The 22,410-nt window shown below is 44.2% G+C and overlaps 1 protein-coding gene across 1 annotated transcript in view; it reads right to left on the bottom strand.

Moving 5' to 3' along the window:
- The window catches only part of FHOD3 (formin homology 2 domain containing 3), a 517,118-nt gene that overhangs the window by 52,515 nt on the left and 442,193 nt on the right, over positions 1-22,410 (bottom strand). Inside the window, 1 exon segment of the mRNA XM_007455216.1 lies at positions 6,533-6,691. Coding sequence (XP_007455278.1) covers positions 6,533-6,691 — 159 coding nt within the window.

Below are 22,410 nucleotides of genomic sequence, written 5' to 3'. Positions count from 1 at the left end.
TTCTACATAAGTTAACTCAAAGGGGATCACAGATCTAAAAGTAAGAAGCAACACTACAAAACTTTTAGAAGGAAACACAGGAGAAAATTTTTGTGACACAGGTTATGCAGTGAAGTTCTAGACATGATACGAAAAAGGAATAGGTTGATAAATTAACCTTCATCCAAATTAAACACTTTTTCTCTGTGAAAGACACTGTTAAGAGAATGAAGAGACAAGGTACAGTTCCTCAAAAGATTAAACATAGAATTATCACATGACCCAGCAATTCTGTTTGTATTTACCCTAGAAAAATTAAAACAGTATTCACACAAAAACTTGTACATGAGTATTTGTGGTAGCTTTATTCATAACTGCTATGAACTGGACCAAGCTAAATATTCTTCAACGGGTGAATATTTATATTTACAAACAGCCAGTGGTACACCCCTACAATGCGATGATACTCAGCAATAAAAAGGGACCAACTGTAGATACAAACTGCAACTTGGATGAATCTCAGAGGCATCGATCATACTGAGTGAAAGAAGCCAATCTCAAAAGGTTACTCGCTGTATGATTCCTTGTGTATGACATTCTCAGAAAGACAAAACCATAGTGATGAGAATCAATCAGTCATTAACAGGGGCTAGGGGTGGGTTAAGGGTGTGACTAGAAAGGGACAGCACAAGAGCATTTTTGGGAGATGGGACTGTTTTGAATTTTGACTACAGTGGTCATTGCATGAATTTATATATGTTTTAAAACTCAATAGACCTGGACTCCCTCCAAAAGTCAACTTTATTCTGTATTAATTTTTTTAAAAAAAGCCAAAATAAAAGACTGGACACTTGACACCAGAATCAGCAAACATGCAGATATCTACATGATTGTGCCTTAGGATGTATCTGGGTGGGGTAGCAGTTGTCCTAGGCTTCTGAAAGTGTTATCAGGGAGGGCTGTCTCAGGAGTTTATCAGAAGCCAGTGATGACAAACTGTATTGAAGACCTGTTTTGGGCTGTGGTCAGAGTGAGGTCACAGGTGGTGAGCCCTAGATACCTCTTTTTCCAACATCCTCTTCATCACGGCCCCAAACACAGATTATGTGGGTGGAATGGAGCATCGGGGAGACGTTCAGTGACGATCCTCCTTGTTCTCCCACAGGCTGATGCTACTGATTCCACCTGTCCACACAGATGGTATTTAAAAAGGACCAAAACAATCCAAGCAGATGTCGCTTCTTCCAAAACACCCAGCATTTGAACTCAACTGGTTTTCAAAAGAAAAACTTAACTAAGAATTTGTATTTTAATTTTCTTAATGCTCAAATTCTTTTAAGCATGTACAAGAATTCCGAAATATAAAGTTGTCAACGCTTTTCCCCCTTCTTCAGAAGGCATTTTCCTGGGATGATTTTTGTTTGCTTTTTTCCTTTGGGAAAGTAATCAAACACTCTTTTGTTTTTCCTTTCTCTAATTTAAACCATTTGTTCACTACTGAAGATTTATGAGGTTACCATCTGCCAGTTTATTTTACTTCTTTTTTACACATCACTGACAATAAAAATAGCCGTAAGACGGGGACAGGAGGTCAGTGCTACCTCCTATGAGGTGATGGCCCCTTTTCTCCATGAGCAGATGACAAGGGAAGGAGCATACCTTTCATTTGCTCTTTACCATGTCAGTAGACTTACTGATGTTTCTGTGATGACCACTTGGTTTCACAGGGAGTAAAACATCAAACAGGCCCATGACATAATAATCTCAGTGTTTTTTTGCTTTCTTCCAGACAGTGTTTCTCCAGCACTGCTTTAAGTATGCTTGCTTTTGTATCTGAAAATCATATTTCAGATGAAAATTCATAAGTCTTACTTATTTTTTACAGAAGCAAATGATTTGGGATTTGGCCATCTCATTCACCTGCAGATGAGACCATACTAAGTAATTATCATGTCTTGTGAGTTCTTTTTGTTTTAACATCTTTATTGGAGTATAATTGTTTTACAATGGTGTGTTAGTTTCTGCTTTACAACAAATTGAATCAGCTATACATATACATGTATCCCCATATCTCCTGAGTTCTGAACAGAACCCTGGCTATGACTCTGGATGAGAATCTAACAGCGGAAAGTTGGAGCCTTTATGCAGGGCTTGGATGCAACTTGCAGTCTCATGAGACAATGGCATTCTCTTCATGCACTTCATCTCAGGGAGGGGCTTTGTTTTTTTTTTTTAGTTAACTTCTCAAGTTTATTTCTTGATAGTATCTTCTTTCGTTCTTATGATTACTCAAGTGAGGCATGTAAGGCAGAAATTATGCACCAAATTTACAGATGAAGATGCAGTGCCTGAAGCTAGGCTGGATAACCAAGGCAGCGCTGGAGAACCACCCAGGGGCTCCTCCTACTTTCTAGCACCACCTCCATGCTCATGGCGATTCCACAAACTACCAGTGTGGCTAAGGTGCCCAGTCACTGGGACATTTTCTGATTCCTGGCACTGTGGACCCACTGATGGGCTCCTGCGCTCAGGCTCATGTGCGCGTGTCCAGCGCTCACTCAGGGACCCGTGGACGGGGTTCCCAACACAAACTGCTTGAGAAGATACTGCAGTTTTGTCCAGGCGGCCAAAGGGAAATTCTGTTTCTAGGATGCTGACTGGCCTGGCAGCCAAGCAGGGCCAAGTTAAATGTCGTTTGGGGCCATTCAATTGTGTTACCCTCGGAGTAAACACAGACTCTAAAAATGAGAAAAGCAAGGAGAAAAATGAAAACCCTTCCTACTTCCATCTGTGATACCTCAGCGATGTCTTACTTGGGAAAATATCATTAATAATACTTAGAGATGCCCCTAAATCATATTCTAAAGTTTAATACTTATGAAAAACGACTTCCTTAATGCAGTTACTTACCCCCATGGGTTTTCATGATGAACCAGATACAAAACTTGGGGTTGACAAACAGGATGCCAGTGAATACATCCTAATCATGTCCAGGTACACAGCGGTTTTGTTTTGAATGACCCCATTAAGCCGTGGTGCCACGCAACAGGGCCTGCATCCAAGAAGCAGACGGTTTGGCAAAAGGCCATTTGGGCATAAGCTGGAAATCATATTAGTGAAGATCTGTAAGGACACAACTTACATCTCTTCTCAGCCCTGACTTAACTCTTGAACAACAAGCCTAGACAATAAGCTTTTGGGGAGTAGCTCTGCACTTGGATGAAGACTATCTCTACCCCTTGGGCCCCTGGGATCAGTGGCCAGAGACAGCAGGTAACAGCTGGGAGGGCCTGGGTTCTGTCTTCCCCACAAGGACTGGTTTCTTCTGGATTCTCAGCTACAGCTGACAAGAGTTGAAAATATACACAGTCTCTGGATTTGCCCAGGCAGCTTCAGATGAGGGGCTCTCAATCAGGGTGATTCTGTCCCCAGGGTATACTGATGAAGTCTAAGAGACATTTTTGGTTGTCACCCTGGATGGGTGCCACTGGCATCTTGTGGGCAGAGGTCAGGGATCCTGAACACCTTACAATGCACAGGGCAGCTCCCACAATAAAGAACTGTCCAGCCCAGAATGGCAACAGTGACAGTTGATAAACCTTGCTTTCAACAAAAACTGTGGTAAAAATGTGTAACTCCATGTCTTGTGACTATATATGAATTTACCGAGCACTCATGACACAATAAGCTCTCAGGAAGGGTTAGGCAGTGTTTTCTATGGCTGTGTCCTCTCACTGTACCTCATTTCATATGCCAGCTACTCCCAGAGGAAAACCATAGGCAGCGCTGTGATGTGGACCGCGTTGCCTCATGCATCTTCTCACTCCCCTTGCAGATTCCCTCTTATTCTTTTCGGTGGGTGAGCCCAGGCCCAGACAGCCCACCTGGGCTGGCCGCCGCCAGGGCTGGCCTGTGGATTGCAGTTCAGACTCAGGCTCTAGAAATCATATTTCAGCTCGACCTCTTGCTGGCTTGTGAGCTTGGACACAGACAAACGTTGGAACTCACCCTCTTCATCTTTAAGATGAAGAACATAATAGTATGTACCTCGTAAGGGTCTGATGAGCATCTGTGTGAAGCACCTACCTGGTGTCTGGCCCACAGGAGGAAACCTAGGAAAGTCAAGTTTAGTGCTGTGCTGCTCCTATATCCGTCATCATTATTGTACCTATCATCATTCCTTCCTGGATCAAAAAGGTGCTCAGCTGGAAACCAGTCAGAAAAGGAAAAAATAATTTGATTCATTCTAAAATCTAAGTAACTTATTGTATCTGAAACTCTCCCCACCCAGGGAGACTGACATTTCAGGAAAGAAAAAAGGCAAAACCAAAGGCATCCACCTCTCCTGATGGACTTTCAAGTTCTCATGGCAATAAGGGGAAATATTTTTAAAAGGGGAAGTTGTCATTTTTTCCTTCAATCAAGCTGGCCCTGGCTGCATTTGGAGCCTATGTATGAATCTGAAGCTTTTGCAGTCTTTAAAAGATCCTGTGAAGTAAACAGGATGGCCAGAACGTGCACTAGGGCCTACTACTCTGTCTGTCCTATGTGAGAGACATTTTGCACTTGGTTCGTCCCGCTTGGCAGCTCCCACCTGCCCAATGCCCTCCTCTCTTGCTGCTCTGTGCGTCCCAGGGTGGAGGTGCCTCACACTGAGGCTGGGCCTGCTCCCTTCTTTCTCGCTGTCTGGCAGCTGCCTCAGTGTCCCTCTCTGTATTTGCCTACTGTCACCTGCTCTCTCCTTTTTACACCCTCCCCGGTCTGCCACGTGCCCTCACTCCCTGGCTCTGTTGACCTGCTGTGCTGCATGGCCTGACTCCAGGGCTTGGGCTCCACCTCCCCTCCAGCCAGAGAGAAGTGCCATTTCCCTCATCGTACCTGCTCCTGGCACAGGCTGCGTGTGTGTTTCTCAGGGCAGAGTTGCTTAGGCCTCGTACTGGTTTCCTGGGTTTGCCATAACAAAGCATCACAAACTCAGGGGTTCCAAACAAAGGAAACTTATTCTCTCACTGTTTGAGAGACTAGAGGTCTAATATCAAGGTGTCGGCAGGGCCATGCTCTTTCTGAAGACTCGAGGGGAGGACCTTTCTTTGCCTTGTCCTCGCTTCTGGTAGTTGCCGGCAGTCCTTCATGCTCCTTGGCTTGTAAACGTTTCCCTCCAATTTCTGCCTCCATCATCACACGGTGCTCTGTTCTGTGTGTCTTCCTGTGTCTCCTCTGTGTTCCCATGGCATTCCCCTCTCTGTGTCTACGTCCAAACTTCTCTCTTCTTAGAAGGATATCAGCCAGTGGAGTAGGACCCACCCTACTCCAGGATGACTTTATCTTAACTTGATCATGTCTGCAAAGACCCTATTTCCAAATAAGGTCACATTCTGGGGTTCTGGGTAGGCATGGATTTTGGAGTTTGTACTCAATCCAGTACAAACCTCTGGAACACGGCTTTTCCTGTGGAGGTCTCTGCTTTCCAAAGCACAAAGGCACGGCTGTCCTCCTGGGTTCAGGCATCACTTTGCCCCAGGGGCCCCAGTGCCCCCTACCACACTCAGGGCTGGAGACGCGTAGGGCACAGCCCCCCAGGCCTTCCTCACTTTCAACTCTCCCGCCAAAGCCCGCTCTCCCTCACTGCAGCCAGCCTTCCTTGGCTTCCTTCACTCTCGAGGCTTTCAAATAAGACTGGGTATGAAGGAATATCAAATATGGAGAGCCTTTAAAGGAATCCAGGGCTCTTTGCCAATAGAAGGATGGGGTGGGTGTCACCCAACGTCACGAAGCAGTGTCTTCAGATCCCCACTCTGACCCAGTGAGCCTCCAGGCCATCCACCCATCTGTAGGAATCTGTGGGCTGAGCCATTGGTTTCACTCACTCTTTCTCTGTTATAAGAACAGGAGATGTAACTTCCTACAGACAGGCACCAGCCCACAGCGAAGGATGAGCAGGGCCTGGTGGAAGGGCACTGGACCCTGGCAGAGCAGGGGAGCTGTGGCGCCAGCTGGGCCGCCTGCCAGCCATGTAGTCATAGCCAACGCACCCAATCTCTCTCCACTTGTGCCACTCAGATTAACAAATGCTGCAGACTCAGTTGGCTTGGGTTTTCCAGCTGATCAAATGAAACCCATTTCTACACACCCCAAAGGGTGCCAAGAGAGAAACAAATCCGCTAACACGGAGTGAGCACGTATGGAAAACCCTACTTTTGAGACTGTTCATTAAACGTATTTGGTTTGAAATGATGTGAAAGAAGGCATCCCAGCCCCACCCATGTGGAGGTTGTCAAATTCTTCTTCCACGTCGAGGTAGGAGGAATGTGGTCAGAAGGAAGTTAGTAAATGTTCCAGAGAGTGAGGATCTCTGAATTTCCTAGGCAAAGTGGGCCTTCTTTCCCCCCAGAAGTTAAAAAACAAGATGTGAGAATTATTAACATTATTCAGACTCTGGCTGAGACAGAAAAATGGCAAGCCACCCTGTGGAGAAAGTCACATTGGACACAGTAATGTTTACATATGCAACGTATTACAGAACACAAATAACGCTCCACAGAGCTCCCCTTACCTCAATCCCTTCTTTGTTTAAGGCATATTCATCAAAATTCAAAATGGCTATCTTAATCGTTCTGGGAGGGGGCAGTACCGTCAGACCAATATTAATAGCATTGCTCCTCTTGGAATCCAGGACGATGATCTCCTGCTTTTTTCCATCTGCAGCAGTTTTCTTGTGATAAAATAAGGAGAATCCAAGATTAATGCATCATCTTTGGTCCTCTATTAAAAGCAAACTCACAACTTACTTAGACATGAAAACAAATGCCCTCAGTTTAGCTCAGGGAAGGACTGGCTACCTCTCAGCACAGCAGAGATCAGGGATTAGTTCCAAGAGGCCGCCAAGAGCAGGGAAGCAATGGAACTTCGCGAGTCAGACACGTTACAAAATAAAATTGATTTGCCTTCAATTGGGAAAAATGTGATATTTTGCAAGGGAAAAAAAACCAAAAACTGTTTTTTTTCCATAGAAGCAGTGGAAACGAAACTCAAACCTCTCAGAGTTCCCTTCCTGCAGGCTGCAAGGTGTCGGAATGTGCCTTGCTTGGCCCTGGAGCGTGTGGTGTGTGCCCAGAGATGGAGAAAGCTGGTCCGCGCACCAAGGAGACGGGAGCCAGAGGGGAATCCGGCATCTCTGGCTGGTCAGCCCTTCTGCATCTCAGGGGCTCCTCTCATCATTCCAACATCCTCCGCCCCGACACCTGAGCACTTCCGCCTCTCCTGCTACACTCAGCCGTCTGGGCAGCTGCCCAGTGGGTGGGTGAAGAGGAGTGAGGGATAAACTAGCAAAGAGGCCGAGGAGGGGGACCATGTCCCTACAGAGCCCTGATGTATGTGGCCTCCCTGCTGGTCTGGCATCCTCGGGGCAGTCCCTGCGGCCAGCCCCGGGCTGGCACACGGCCAGAAGCCAGGAAGGTGTGAGGTGCTGAGCCAATGCTCACCTCTGCCCAGAGCTGTGACAAGGCCCCCAGCTTTCCCCTTCAGCTCTCAGGAAGTCAAGGGTGGGTGGCAACCGGGTCAGGTGGAGGGGGGTCGGCCAGCAAGCTCCCTGTGCTGCGCAGCTTCCCTTGAGGCCACAGGGCTGGGAGGATGATGATTTTGATTCATGAAACAAGCCTGGGGTGACGAGGATGGGTAAGACCCGTCCAGCACAGTGATGGGGTGTGCTCACCGTGTGAGGCACCCAGCTGTGGGGTAACTAACTCACCTGGTGGTGGAGGGGGTTAGGGTCTGGAGAAGCTGCCACCTGAGCTGGACCCTCAAGACTGTCTAGGACTAGCCTGGGGCTGGGAGAGAATATAAGGAGAGGAGAAGTGCCTTTGTCTAGTTCCAGAGAACTGCCAGGGATGAAGCTGGAGGTTTGGCGGCCATATGGGGGAGCTTCATGAATCAGCTGCTCAGAAGCCCCCTGCAGGCAGGCCCCAGCTGAGCAGCTGACAGCTGCTCAAGGTCGGCCTCCTGTGCTGAGGCCTCAGCCTCTCCTCTGAGGAAGGGAACCAGGCTGGGCCCGGGAGCAGCTGAGCCACCCAGGGAAGCTGGTCGCTGTAGCGCAGGAGGTTGGGAGCTGGCAAGGAAAAACGGCTGCGGCCCCTTAAGTCCTACTGAGCCCTTCCAAACTCAATTGCTAACATTCTATTTTAGGTCCTTAAATATGCATTTGGGAATAAATTACAATTTCTTCATGAAGAAAATAACCGAAAGCATCCCAGCTGTTTGGCCGCCTGGTAGCCAGGAGGAACAATTCCCGTGGATGTGCTCGTCGGCTTGGAACTGTGAGCTCCCGGGGACACGCGGCATAAATGCACCCTCACTCTGTAGGGCAAGCTTGTCTTCCATATTTTTAAGCAAATAAGCTTATCAGGAGCCCCTGAAATTTAGCTGAAATCTACTTTAAAATATTATTTTGTGTATAGAAGGCTAAGAAGGAATGAGAAAAGGTTTGACAAAATGCTGATTACAGGCAATGAAGACAGATGTGATGACTTGCGATGCCCACGTTGGGGTGCGGGGTGTCCACCCCTCCAGGTGCTACAGGGAGCCTGTCCAACATCCATTCCCTCTTCCCTGCTCACCAACAGGGACTTGATTTTTTTCAGGCTGGTAATATGTCAGTGAAATCAGTCACCTCCCTGGACCCTTGGCAGGTAAGGCTGGCAGTTTGGGTTTTTGTTTTCTTGATTAAAAAGAGAGAGACCCAGTGAGCCACGCCTTTTGCCTTTCCTCCTTCTTCCTGCCTATAATGTGGATGCGAGGCCCAGAGAGACAGCAGTGAGACATCTCATGAGCATGAGGAATTAAGCCACGCGGACGGGAGCATGGAAGACGGAAGAAGCCTGGGACCTGGCATTGGAGAGGCCAGGCTCCAGCGCAGGAAGCATTTATGGGAAGGCAGGGGTTCCCTGGGAATCATTAGCCCTTAGCCCCCCACCTACAGAGTCCCCGTCATTCTAGGAGCCTGCAGAGATGCCTGAGCAGGCCCAGCCCAACTGCAGCCTTTGTGCAAATGAGAAAAAGATGCCCACCTCCAGGGAGACAAAGCCCCATGGCAAACAGCTTGAGAGGGAAGCACCGCTCAGATTTCAGCCCTCCCTCCTCAGCCAGCGTCCACGTGCAGCAAGCCACCCACACAGACTCAGGGGTGGCTCTGAGCCTGAGATGTCCTTGCCCCCATTCTCAGTAGAACTCAGTTCACACCAACGGACACACCCACACCCACATCCCCCATAAGTCGGGATGAAGCAAGCTGCTGGGCATCCTGAGATAATGGGGAAGCTATCTTCACAAATGACGCTACATGTTTTCAGAGCACTTCCAACCACTTCGCAAAGGAAGGAATAAGGATTAAAGTCATATCTGAAATTGAATTGTTAAATCTCTGGATTTTATCCAAGAGGTATTTTAAATGCTCTTCCTCATAATTAAAACAGACTCCACTGGATGCTACTGACCCCTCAAGTGACTTGGCGGCTGTCCTGCCCGACACGAGGGGTGGGTCACGCGGGCTTGTCCAACTCTCTCCTCCCCTCCCACAATAAACTGGAGCAGCGCCTGCAAGAACAAGCCAAAGTTCTCCGTGCCCGGAAGCATGCGTCCTGTCTAGGGATTTAGCCATCATCAATCCTGATCCATTTCAATCCTCTTTCAGGGTCAAAGCCCAGACCAGCAAGAGTGACCTTCACTACGTCCTTCACCTGGTCCTGTGTCTGAGTCACTGTCGCCCATCCTCTTCCACAAAGCCTCTAGTGCCCCGTCCTTCATTCCCTCCACCTGCACCCCGAGGCTGACCCCTGGTGCCAGCCTCCCAGGGCAGCCCACCACAGGCCTCCTGCTTCCAGCCTCTTCTCACCCCCAGACCATTCATCCTACTCTTGCTAAGAGTCTTTCTCAGGCACCCATCTCCTTATTGCACTTCTTTGATCGGACAGTCTGTGACTGTCCGTTGTTTGAAATGAGAAAAATAGGAAATTGGTCAATGATAGAAAGAGGAGACAAAGCAGATAAGACAGAGTGTTCCTTGTAAAAAGGAGGTTAGGAAATGTTAAATGACCCTCTAAAGGCATCTGGAAAGGAAGGGCTAAGACGTGATGGGGCAAAGGTGGAACAGGGTTGGGAGGATGACAGGAGGTGATACTTCTAGGCAGGAGATGAGCAAGTTGTTTTGCATTTTACTTGAGCCCAGACACATCCCAAAAAACAACACACAAACAAGGAAACAAAATGCCCAAACCTCCTGAAATATCAATACAGGGCCTACTTGAAGGAACTGACAACACTTTCTTGAGAGAAAAAGAAAAAGATGTGCATAAATGAGAAACATCATGTTCCTGGATAGGAAGCCTCAATGTTGTAAGGATGTTCATTACCTCTCATCATAGAATTTATATATAAACAATATATATATTTAAAATGATTCTAATCAAATTCCAACAAGATTCTTTTGGAATTAAAAAATATTCTAGAGTTACTATGAAAGACTATATGTGTAAAAAAATCCATAAGTAGAGATATATATAATATCTACCCAATTAGCTCTAAAAACATTATAAAACTGATATAATTAATGTGTAGCACTGGCACTAAACAGCTGCAATGATAGAACAGAATAGAATGAAAGCACAGAAAAAGCTCTCATACAGTGATCCAGGGCATTCCAACAAGAGTGCAAGATCAGTGAGTCACAATCCATTATGAAAGCCCAATTCTAATATGGAACCAAAGAAAGTAACTTTAAGTCAAAAAACTCAACATGGTAGGTTAACATCAAGACAGACTGGATTGACTGACATCTTCCTTCTTTTAAAAAAAAAAAGCCAGCAGAAAGCAAGAACACAGGCTGTGTGGGAATGGCCAAGGGTCATCATGGTTGGAGTATGCCACACTCCATGAGAACCCTCTGCTGACTGGCTGTTATCAGTGACGGTCCACGACAGCAAACCCTGAGCAGGAAAAGAGGCTGAGAAGCAAGCTCAGTCCTTCAACTGTCTCTTTCTGGTTGGCAGGGTATCTTCCCACATTTATTTATTTTTTGCCTTTCTTTGATATAGATCTCATTTTCTGAGTGCCTGTTAGGCGCCTACGCCTTGAATGGGGACATTTTTCATGGAGACCAACAAAAATGTGGGGGGCCACGATGCCACCGGCAGCAATGGTCAGTCCTGGGACAACAGGAAATAAGCGTTTCTGCCTCAACTCTTTGATAAAAGGTCTATCAGCCAAACCTCTGCCCTCAGTTCTCAAGAATTCACAGGGCAGAAAGGATGCTGAGGGAGGCTCCTGTGGGTGGGGCTTCGGGCACAGGATGCTGGACTAGGGGGCTGCTGGAAGTGAAAATGGGAACAACTGTCTCTGGGGCGAGAGAGTTGCCCCAGCAACAGAGTGGAAGTGAGCAGAGTCGGGGGAACCAGGGTGGGGATGTCTTTGAACATGAAATTTCCCCAAGTACATCCAGAAGTTCTCAAGGTAAAAGAGGAACTTACTTCTTGAAGGGGCAGGGGGCACTCTAGGAAGAGGCCAGGCTCTGATTTGCTTCCAGAGAGCCTAGTGAAGCTGAACTTCTGAGCCGAACGAGGCAGCCACACCCAGAACCTCCTTCAAAACAACAACTATCAGGGAGCCTCCAACCTGCCAACAGTTGCCCTTCCAGAAATACTGTCTCTGGAGAAATGCTTCAGGTTTGCATGGAATGGAGGGCTTCTGTTTGTTTTTGACTTGGCCAAGAAGATTGCCAAAAGGGAGTGGGGAGAGGGTGTAACAGCCAAAAGAGTGAGAGACCGAGGTTACCCGCCATGGCAAGAGATGCTGTCAGGGCCAGCAGAGACCTCTTAGAGAGAAGGGGCAGGAAGGAAGTCACCAAGGCAGTTCAGCTCCTTTCTCCCAAGCTGTCCAAGAGGGCTGAGGGTCCAGTTCCAGGAGGCAGAAGTGAGCCCCTCCAGGAGGAAGCTTCAAACAGGCGGTGCCCATGACCACAAGACTTACAGAATTTCTAAGAAGCAAAGAAGAGATACTCAATTTAAGCAGTGAGTGCTAACTGCCAAGGCTTAGGGGTAAGGGCTGTGACTTTCCCCTGCAGCCCTAGATTCACCTGGTGGTCAGCTCCCTGGGTGGGGGCCGTCTCTCTAGAACCAACCAGCTCCAAGAGGTTGGGGCCTGCAAACTCAGCCACTCCAAGGGGCAGAAAGCCACATACGACAGGAATATTTTTTAGAACGGTTAAACCACCTATTCAGGTCTTCTCAGGGGGACTGCGGGGCAACACCAATCCTGATACAGAGATGGATGACCACAGGCCTCGCAGGGAGGAGACATGCAAGTCAGGTTTTTGGATAGAACAAAGTATTGCCTCCAAGAACAAGTCTTTTAGAATCTGCAAGTAAAGAGACAAACTTGATTCTGAATGGTTATGGGGTGGGTGACCGCCATGTAAGAGTGACCACAACCTGATAGCATTCAATATCCTGAGGACGAGACCATTACTCCCCCTCATAATCATTCAGTTTTGGAAAAGAGAAGGGTGAATATTCAGGCAGCAGTTAGGAAAAAGTGGAAAGGAAAACTTTAACACTAAATAGTAGTCATTAAGCTTAGAGGCTAATTTAAAATCTCACATTGGAATCTCAGGAAAATCACGTTGAGACAAAGGCGAAGAAAGTCAATAGCATAAAAAAAGACTGACCTGTTAACACAGCACAAAAGCACATTCTCCCCTGTTGCACTGGGTCTACCGAAGAACCCTGGGAGGTCAGGCACACAGGATCAGGCCTGGTTTCTTTCTTTTTTTCCCCCCATAATCAAAAACAAGCTCAGAGAGGTTGACCGACTTGCTCAAGGTCACACAGTTAGAGGTAGAGTCCAGACCAAATGAAATTTAAAATTTCAGTAGCAAAGCATACAGATCATTAAGGAGAAAGAGAGAGTCTTTTTTTTTTTTTTTAAAGAATTACAAGATTTAAAAATCCCCAAGGGAAGAGCACGAGCAAGTGTTCAGAGCATGAGCTTGAAAGTAGCCGAAACGAAACGGAATCCAGGGATGACACGAACAGATTCAGGAGCCCTGAAGGGTAACTGCAAATATGCAGAGCATCAAGTCACCAGGGGGGTCAGCTGGGGTCTGACCCATTCACAGCCTGGAGACCTTGCCAAGTCACTGAATCTCTCTGTGTCTCGCGTCCTCTCTGGGACCCAATCTCACAGTGTTTGTTGTGAGGATGAAAGGATACAATGGATGTAAATCAGTGAGAACAAGGCTTGGCCCCTGGTAAGCACAACAGAAGTGTCTGCTGGGACTATTAGAAGAGTATTACTGGTACTGATACATGTAAAGTATTCAGGACAATGCCTGGAAAATAGCGCTTTCTAAGAATTAGCTCTTAGCTTTTTTCACTACCAATGACTCCTTTTTTTAATCATTTTAACCTAATAACATTGTATTTTAAAAATATATGGTTTACCAAAGTGCATTTTCATAACTAATGCATCTACCACGCTTACTGATCAAAGGCACCTACATAAACAGGAGTGTCAGATCAGACCGGTGTCCCCACCCTGAATAGTGACAGTTGCAGGAGACAGTGCAGGGACTTGATACTCAGTTTAGCCTGCAGAGCTGCTTCCGGGGGACATGGACAACTTGCTTGGGGCTTCCTGAATGAATGAAAAGAGCTTATGGATGCTCATTAGAGTCTGTGCAGACTCCCAGGCACATGGACAGTGCCTGGTGTGGGAAATAGATCTAGTAAATGAGCCGTGGCACACCATGATAAAGACGGCCAAGGTCCAGAGAAGGGCCACCTTGAAGGCATAAAATTCCACGTGGGAGGAGAGGACAGCGTGAGCAGAGTAGGGAGGGGAGCACGGGCAAAGACTGTGGAGGCTAACAGCCTGGGCAGGTGGATAGGGCTTGCCTTCCACAGTTTTCTGAAATGTTGACACGGAGAATCACCCCTTTGAATTTTTAAAGAGTAATTTTACTAGACACAAAGGATGCAGTTTTCAAAAAGTAGTTATTCAGCACACAGAACTTGTCATCGCAGAGGGTGCTGTGACTGAAAACAGAAACTGGGCTAAGGACATGATTTATTAAGAGAACTCGGAGTCTTGGAGAATACTGCTAAGTTTGAGAGCATTTCCATGAAAGGCGACTGACCTCTCAAAACGCTTGTCAGCATCACTGTCACAGACCCTGGGGCTGGCTCAGCAAGGCATGAGTTCTAGAAATGGTAAATCATTCCTCCTCGTTCCCCGCTAACTGCCAAAAGAGTGACGCTACAGGATATTTTCGAAACTGTCCATTGAGAAAGTGACAGTGACAGTGATGCCACAATACAGATGTCATAAAGATGTGACTGCTATGGAATTTTCCTAAGTCCTGTAACGAGGGAGAAGGCCATATACATGGGAAAGCATTAAGGCAAAAGACAACAACAACATCCAAAAGCCAAAGATACCCCACATCCAAAAGCCAAAGAAACCTAAATAAAAGCTGAAAAACCTTTAGTTAGGAATAGAGTTTCTGAGGACCTGGCCAGAATAGGCTTGCTTATTGGTAAGTTTAGGAAAAAAATGTTAACTTCTCATATTTGTTCTTAGAGTCTTTTACAGCAGAGGCCAACTGTAAAACAGTTACATTTCCAATGTTAATGTAGTTTATCTAGTACCCTAACCAGGAGACTTTTGAGAGGGGAAGGGAGTACTCTTAATAATTATGCTGGGACCTCCACACACACCAGGATCATCCTGGATACACTAGGGTGTGTGATCACCCCAGATAAGCTCCAAAGTTGGGTTTGGAATTTCCAGGGAGAATTCAGGTTTTCTGAGGGTGCTGTTCAATAAAATAACATACTTCCTTATGACCTGAACTTGAATATGAGGTAGGAAGATTTTCCTCTCTTCTCAGGAGAATAAAATGGAGGTGGGCGTGGGGGGCCAGTGAAGGAGTCAATGTGGAAAGTGATGGTGGGAACAATGCCCCCCTCAATGGTGCCTCATTTTTCACTTTAAATCAATGGTTCACAACTTTGGCTCAGGACCCTGGGGAGATTTTCAAAATAACCCAGGCCAGGGCTTACCTCAGACCAATAAATCATCATCTCTGAATTTTCTAAAAGAGTCACTGCTAATAGTTTCTGATATATTTCAAAACTTCAAAGTAAATAAAGTTGAACAAATTTCTCCAAATCCATTTTGGAGCCCCCTCCCCTTAATAAAGCAATGAACCCAGGTGAGTAAGACAGCAATGAGTCCCCAAAGGGGAAATCAGGTCCCTTCTTTCTTCTGTGTCCCTCTTCCACTCCATACCTTTTGTGGTCTCTCTGGATCTGAGAGTATGAAAGCTGCCCTTTGGGGGCAAGAGGGAATTGGCTGTCCTGGATTAGGCACAGGGGTGGAAGGCCACTTCCTGGGGCTCCTCAGAGTGATGTCAAGTCCATGGAGGGTACCTCCCCAACCCCAGGGGCTTTCTGCCCTGACATCCTACCCTGGGGTCATTTTAACCACCTCTTATGCCATTCTCCACATCTTAGACCAGCAGAAGAAACAAAACATGATGAAATTTAGTGCAGGATTTCTGTCTTTTTCCTCAAAAGATAATCATCTTACTAAAAAGCTATATAGAGAGATTGGTTCAGGATGGTGGAGTAGAAGGACATGCTCTCACTCCCTCTTGTGAGAACACCAGAGTCACAACTAACTGCTGAACAATCATGACAGGAAGACACTGGAACACACACAAAAAGACATCCAAAGACAAAGGAGAAGCCACAATGAGATGGTAGGAGGGGCACAATCACAATAAAATCAAATCCCGTAACTGGGTGGGTGACTCACAAACTGGAGAACACTTATACCACAGAAGCCCACCCACTGGAGTGAAGGTTCTGAGCCCCACAACAGGCTTCCCAACCTGGGGGTCCGGAAACAGGAGGAGGAATTCGTAGAGAATCAGACTTTGAAGGCTACAGGGATTTGATTACAGGACTTCAACAGGACTGGGGGAAACAGAGACTCCACTCTTGGAAGGCACACACAAAGTGGTGTGCACACGGGGACCCAGGAGAAGGAGCAGTGACCTCATAGGAGACTGAACCAGACCTACCAGCTAGTGTTGGAGGGTCTCCTGCAGAGGCAGGGGTGGCTGTGGCTCACTGTGAGGACAAGGACACTGGCAGCAGAAGTTCTGGGAAGTACTCCTTGGCGTGAGCACTCCCAGAGGCCGCCAATAGCCCCACCAAAGAGCCCAGGTAGGCTCCAGTGTTGGGTCGCCTCAGACCAAACAACCAACAGGGAGGGAAGGCGGCCCCACCCGTGAGCAGACAAGTGGATTAAAGTTTTACTGAGCTCTGCCCACCAGAGCAACACCCAGCTCTGCCCACCACCAGTCCCTCCCATCAGGAAACTTCCACAAGCCTCTTAGATAGCCTCATCCACCAGAGTGCAGACAGCAGAACAAGAAGAACTACAATCCTGCAGCCTGTGGAACGAAAACCACATTCACAGAAAGATAGATAAGATGAAGAGACAGAGGGCTATGTACCAGATGAAGGAACAAGATAAAACCCCAGAAAAACAACTAAATGAAGTGGAGATAGGCAACCTTCCAGAAAAACAATTCAGAATAATGATAGTGAAGATGATCCAGGATCTCGGAAAAAGAATGGAGGCAAAGATCGAGAAGATGCAAGAAATGTTTAACGAAGACCTAGAAGATTTAAAGAACAAACACCTAGAAGAATTAAAGAACAAACAAACAGAGATGAACAATACAATAACTGAAAAGAAAAATACACTAGAAGGAATTAATAGCAGAATAACTGAGGCAGAAGAACGGATAGGTGTCAGAAGACAGGAGACAGAATGGTGGAATTCACTGCCATGGAACAGAATAAAGTAAAAAGAATGAAAAGATATGAAGAGAGTCTCAGAGACCTCTGGGACAACATTAAATGCAACAACATTCGCATTACAGGGGTTCCAGAAAGAGAAGAGAAAGGAGCTGAAAAAATACTTGAGGAGATTACAGTCGAAAACTTCCCTAACATGGGAAAGGAAATAGCCACCCAAGTCCAGGAAGCACAGAGAGTCCCACAGAGGATAAACCCAAGGAGAAACACGCCGAGACACATAGTAATCAAACTGACAAAAATTAAAGACAAAGAAAAAGTATTGAAAGCAGCAAGGGAAAAACGGCAAATAACATACAAGAGAACTCCCATAAAGTTAACAGCTGATTTCTCAGCAGAAACTCTACAAGCCAGAAGGGAGTGGCATGACGTATTTAAAGTGATGAAAGGGAAGGACCTACTACCAAGATTACTCTACACTGGCAAGGATCTCATTCAGATTCGATGGAGAAATCAAAAGCTTTACAGACAAGCAAAAGCAAAGAGAATTCAGCACCACCAAACCAGCTCTACAACAAATGATAAAGGAACTTCTCTAAGTGGGAAACACAAGAGAAGAAAAGGACCTACAAAAACAAACCCATAACAATTGAGAAAATGATAACAGGAACATACATATTGGTAATTACCTTAAACGTGAATGGATTAAATGCTCTAACCAAAAGACACAGGCTCGCGGAATGGATACAAAAACAAGACCCGTATATGTGCTGTTCTACAAGAGACCAAATTCAGACCTAGGGACACATACAGACTGAAAGTGAGGGGATGGAAAAAGGTATTCCATGCAAATGGAAATCAAGAGAAACCTGGAGCAGCAATACTCATAGCAGATAAAATAGACTTTAAAATAAAGAATGTTACAAGAGACAAGGAAGGACACTACATAATGATCAAGGGATCAATCCAAGAAGAAGATATGACAATTATAAATATATATGCACCCAACATAGGAGCACCTCAGTACATAAGGCAACTTCTAACAGCTAAAAAAGAGGAAATTGACAGTAACACAATAATACTGGGGGACTTTAAGGCCTCACTTACACCAATGGACAGATCATCCAAACAGAAAATTCATAAGTAAACACAAGCTTTAAATGACACAATAGACCAGAGATATTTAATTGATATTTATAGGACATTACATCCAAAAACAGCAGATTACACTTTCTTTTCGAGTGCACATGGAACATTCTCCAGGATAGATCATATCTTGGGTCACAAATCAAGCCTCAGTAAATTTAAGAAAATTAAAATCATATCAAGCATCTTTTCTGTCCACAACACTATGAGATTAGAAATCAATTACAGGGAAAAAAACATAAAAAACACAAACACATGGAGGCTAAACAATACGTTACTAAATAACAGAGATCTCTGAAGAAATCAAAGAGAAAATTTAAAAATACCTAGAGACAAATGACAATGAAAACACGATGACCCAATACCTATGGGACGCAACAAAAGCAGTTCTAAGAGGGAAGTTTATAGCCATACAAGCCTACCTCGAGAAAGAAGAAAAATCTCAAATAAACAATCTAACCTTACACCTAATGGAACTAGAGAAAGAAGAACAAACAAAATCTAAAGTTAGTAGAAGGAAAGAAATCATAAAGATCAGAGAAGAAACAAATGAAATAGAAACAAAGAAAACAATAGCAAAGATCAATAAAACTAAAAGCTGGTGCTTTGAGAAGATAAACAAAATTGATAAACCATTAGCCAGACTCATCAAGAAAAAGTGGGAGAGGATTCAAATCAATAAAATTAGAAATGAAAAAGCAGAAGGTACAACAGACACTGCAGAAATACAAAGCATCCTAAGAGACTACTATAAGCAACTCTATGCCAATAAAATGGACAACCTGGAAGAAATGGACAAATTCTTAGAAAGGTATAACGTTCCCAGACTAAACCAGGACGAAATAGAAAATATGAAAAGACCAATCACAAGTAATGAAATTGAAACTGTGATTAAAAATCTTCCAACAAACAAAAGTCCAGGACCAGATGGCTTCACAGATGAATTCTAAGAAACATTTAGAGAAGAGTTAACCCCCATCTTTCTAAAACTCCTCCAAAATATTGCAGAGGAAGGAACACTCCAAAAGTCATTCTATGAGGCCACCATCACCCTGATACCAAAACCAGACAAAGATACTACAAAAAAAGAAAATTACAGACCAATATCACTCATGAATATAGATGGAAAAATCCTCAACAAAATACGAGCAAACAGAATCCAACAACACATTAAAAGGATCAGACACCATGATCAAGTGGGATTTATCCCAGGGATGCAAGGATTCTTCAGTATATGCAAATCAATCAATGTGATATACCATATTAATAAATTGAAGAATGAAAACCATATGATCATCTCAATAGATGCAGAAAAAGCTTTTGACAAAATTCAACACCCATTTATGATAAAAACTCTCCAGAAAGTGGGCATAGAGGGAACCCTACCTCAACATAATAAAGGGCATATACGACAAACCCACTGCCAAGATCATTCTCAATGGTGAAAAACTGAAAGCATTTCCTCTAAGATCAGGAATAAGACAAGGATGCCGACTCTCGCCACTATTATTCAACATAGTTTTGGAAGTCCTAGCCATGGCAATCAGAGAAGAAAAAGAAATAAAAGGAATACAAATTGGAAGAGAAGAAGTGAAACTGTCACTGTTGGCAGATGACATGATACTATACATAGAGAATCCTTAAGATGCCACCAGAAAACTACTAGAGCGAATCAATGAATTTGGTAAAGTTGCCGGATACAAAATTAATGCACAGAAATCGCTTGCATTCCTATACACTAATGAAGAAATATCTGAAAGAGAAATTAAGGAAACACTCCCATTTACCGCTGCAAGAAAAAGAATAAAATACCTAGGAATAAACCTACCTCAGGAGACAAAAGACCTGTATGCAGAAAACTATAAGACACTGATGAATGAAATTAAAGATGATACAAACAGATGCAGAGATAACCATGTTCTTGGATTGGAAGAATCAATATTGTGAAAATGATTATACTACCCAAAGCAATCTACAGAGTCAATGCAATCCCTATCAAATTACCAATGGCACTTTTTACAGAACTAGAACAAAAAATCTTAAAATTTGTATGGAGACACAAAAGACCCCAAGTAGCCAAAGCAGTCCTGAGGGAAAAAACGGAGCTGGAGGAATCAGACTCCCTGACTTCAGACTATACTACAAAGCTACAGTAATCAAGACAGTATGATACTGGCACAAAAACAGAAACATAGATCAATGGAACAGGATAGAAAGCCCAGAGATAAACCCACGCACCTATGCTCAACTAATCTATGACAAAGGAGGCAAGGATATACAATGGAGAAAAGACAGTCTCTTCAATAAGTGGTGCTGGGAAAACTGGACATCTACGTGTAAGAGAATGAAATTAGAACACTCCCTAACACCATACACAAAAATAAACTCAAAATGGATTAGAGACCTAAATGTAAGACCGAACACTATAAAACTCTTAGAGGAAAACATCGGCAGAACACTCTTTGACATAAATCACAGCAAGATCTTTTTTGATCCACCTCCTAGAGTAATGGAAATAGAAACAAAAATAAGTAAATGGGACCTAATGAAACTTTAAAGCTTTGCAAAGCAAAGGAAACTACAAACAAGACAAAAAGACCACCTTCAGAATGGGAGAAAATATTTGCAAACAAATCAACGGACAAAGGATTAGTCTCCAAAATATACAAGCAGCTCATGCAGCTCAATATTAAAAAAACAACCCAATCAAAAAGTGGGCAGAAGACCTAAATAGACATTTCTCCAAGGAAGACATACAGATGGCCAAGAAGCACATGAAAAGCCGCTCAACATCACTAACTATTAGAGAAATGCAAATCAAAACTACTATGAGGTATCACCTCACACCAGTTAGAAAATCTACAAACAACAAATGCTGGAGAGCGTGTGGAGAAAAGGGAACCCTCTTGCACTGTTGATGGGAATGTAAATTGATATATCCCCTAAGGAGAACAGTATGGATGTTCCTTAAAAAACTAAAAATAGAATTACCATACGACCCAGCAATCCCATTACTGGGCATATACCCAGAGAAAACCATAAATTAAAAAGACACATGCACCCCAATGTCCATTGCAGCACTATTTACAATAGCCAGGTCATGGAAGCAACCTAAATGCCCATTGACAGACGAATGGATAAAGAAGATGTGGTACATATATACAATGGAATATTACTCAGCCATAAAAAGGAACAAAATTGAGTCACTTGTAGAGACGTGGATGGATCTAGAGACTGTCATACAGAGTGAAGTAAGTCAGAAAGAGAAAAACAAGTATCTTATATTAACGCATGTATGTGGAACCTAGAATAATAGTACAAATGAACTGGTTTACAGGGCAGAAATTGAGACACAGATGTAGAGAACAAACATACGGACACGAAGGGGGTAAAGGGGGTGGTGGTGGTGGTTGTGGGATGAATTGGGCGATTGGGATTGACATATATACACTAATGTGTATAAAAGGGATAACTAATAAGAATCTGCTATATAAAAAAATAAATAAAATTCAAAAAAGATATATATATATAATATATATATTATATATATATATATATATATAATATATATATATGTATATATATCCTGCTGTGAGATAAAAGTAGGTCCAGTTCCAGAAACTATTTGGAAAGTAAATCAAAAAGCACATCTTTCTGTCCTTATCATTTCCATTAAGTGGTCACCGAGCCTTGGATCTGGCACATGAATCTTTAGAGGTAACTCGGTTGGTCATAATCATGCCCTGTAACTCTAGTCTGGTGTTAGTTTTCTGATGGAAACTACAACTGATTCCCTTTGCTCTGTGTTGCCTTGTGAAGTCTATTTTATTTTTGATGCACTCTATCGCGTTTAATGAAAAACTTCTCATGAGCCAGAATTCGGAAGTGGCTGTTTACAGGTGAGTTTTATGAAAATCACAGTCAAGGATTAGAAACAAAAGTAAAATTGGTTGTACCTGTACGGGTAACATAGACATAACAGGTTCAATGCTCCAGTTTGCATTCTTACCTTTTGTAACATTTATCAATTACCCCCTACTCACATTTCCTAGCCCCCCAAGATGGTCTCCTGGGTCTCACTGTAGAACATTCTGGAATCAGTTTGGTAAATTTTTCAATATACTACTTTTCCTCTTATGCTCTCACTTTATAAAAACTAGGCGAACATTTGTCCTTAAGCTGGGAAATAAAGGATTTTAAGAGGTTGCCACCTACTTCAAGCAAGACGGGAACTTTGGGCTACTGAGAGGGCACCAACCAAGCTCTTATCACCGACCACAGTGGGATCAAGAAGGGGGAGGTGAAACCATTTTCTGTATTCTCAAGGAAGCTTTTAACTTTGTAAAAATGAAGTCAGAAGTGCCTTCACTGCCAAACTGTTACTCTTCTTCTTTTTTTTTTTTTTTTT

The sequence above is a fragment of the Lipotes vexillifer genome, unplaced genomic scaffold, assembly GCF_000442215.2.
Source record: "Lipotes vexillifer unplaced genomic scaffold, Lipotes_vexillifer_v1.1 scaffold90, whole genome shotgun sequence".
Taxonomy (NCBI): Eukaryota; Metazoa; Chordata; class Mammalia; order Artiodactyla; family Lipotidae; genus Lipotes; species Lipotes vexillifer.
This window is presented reverse-complemented; position numbering and strand designations above follow the sequence as displayed.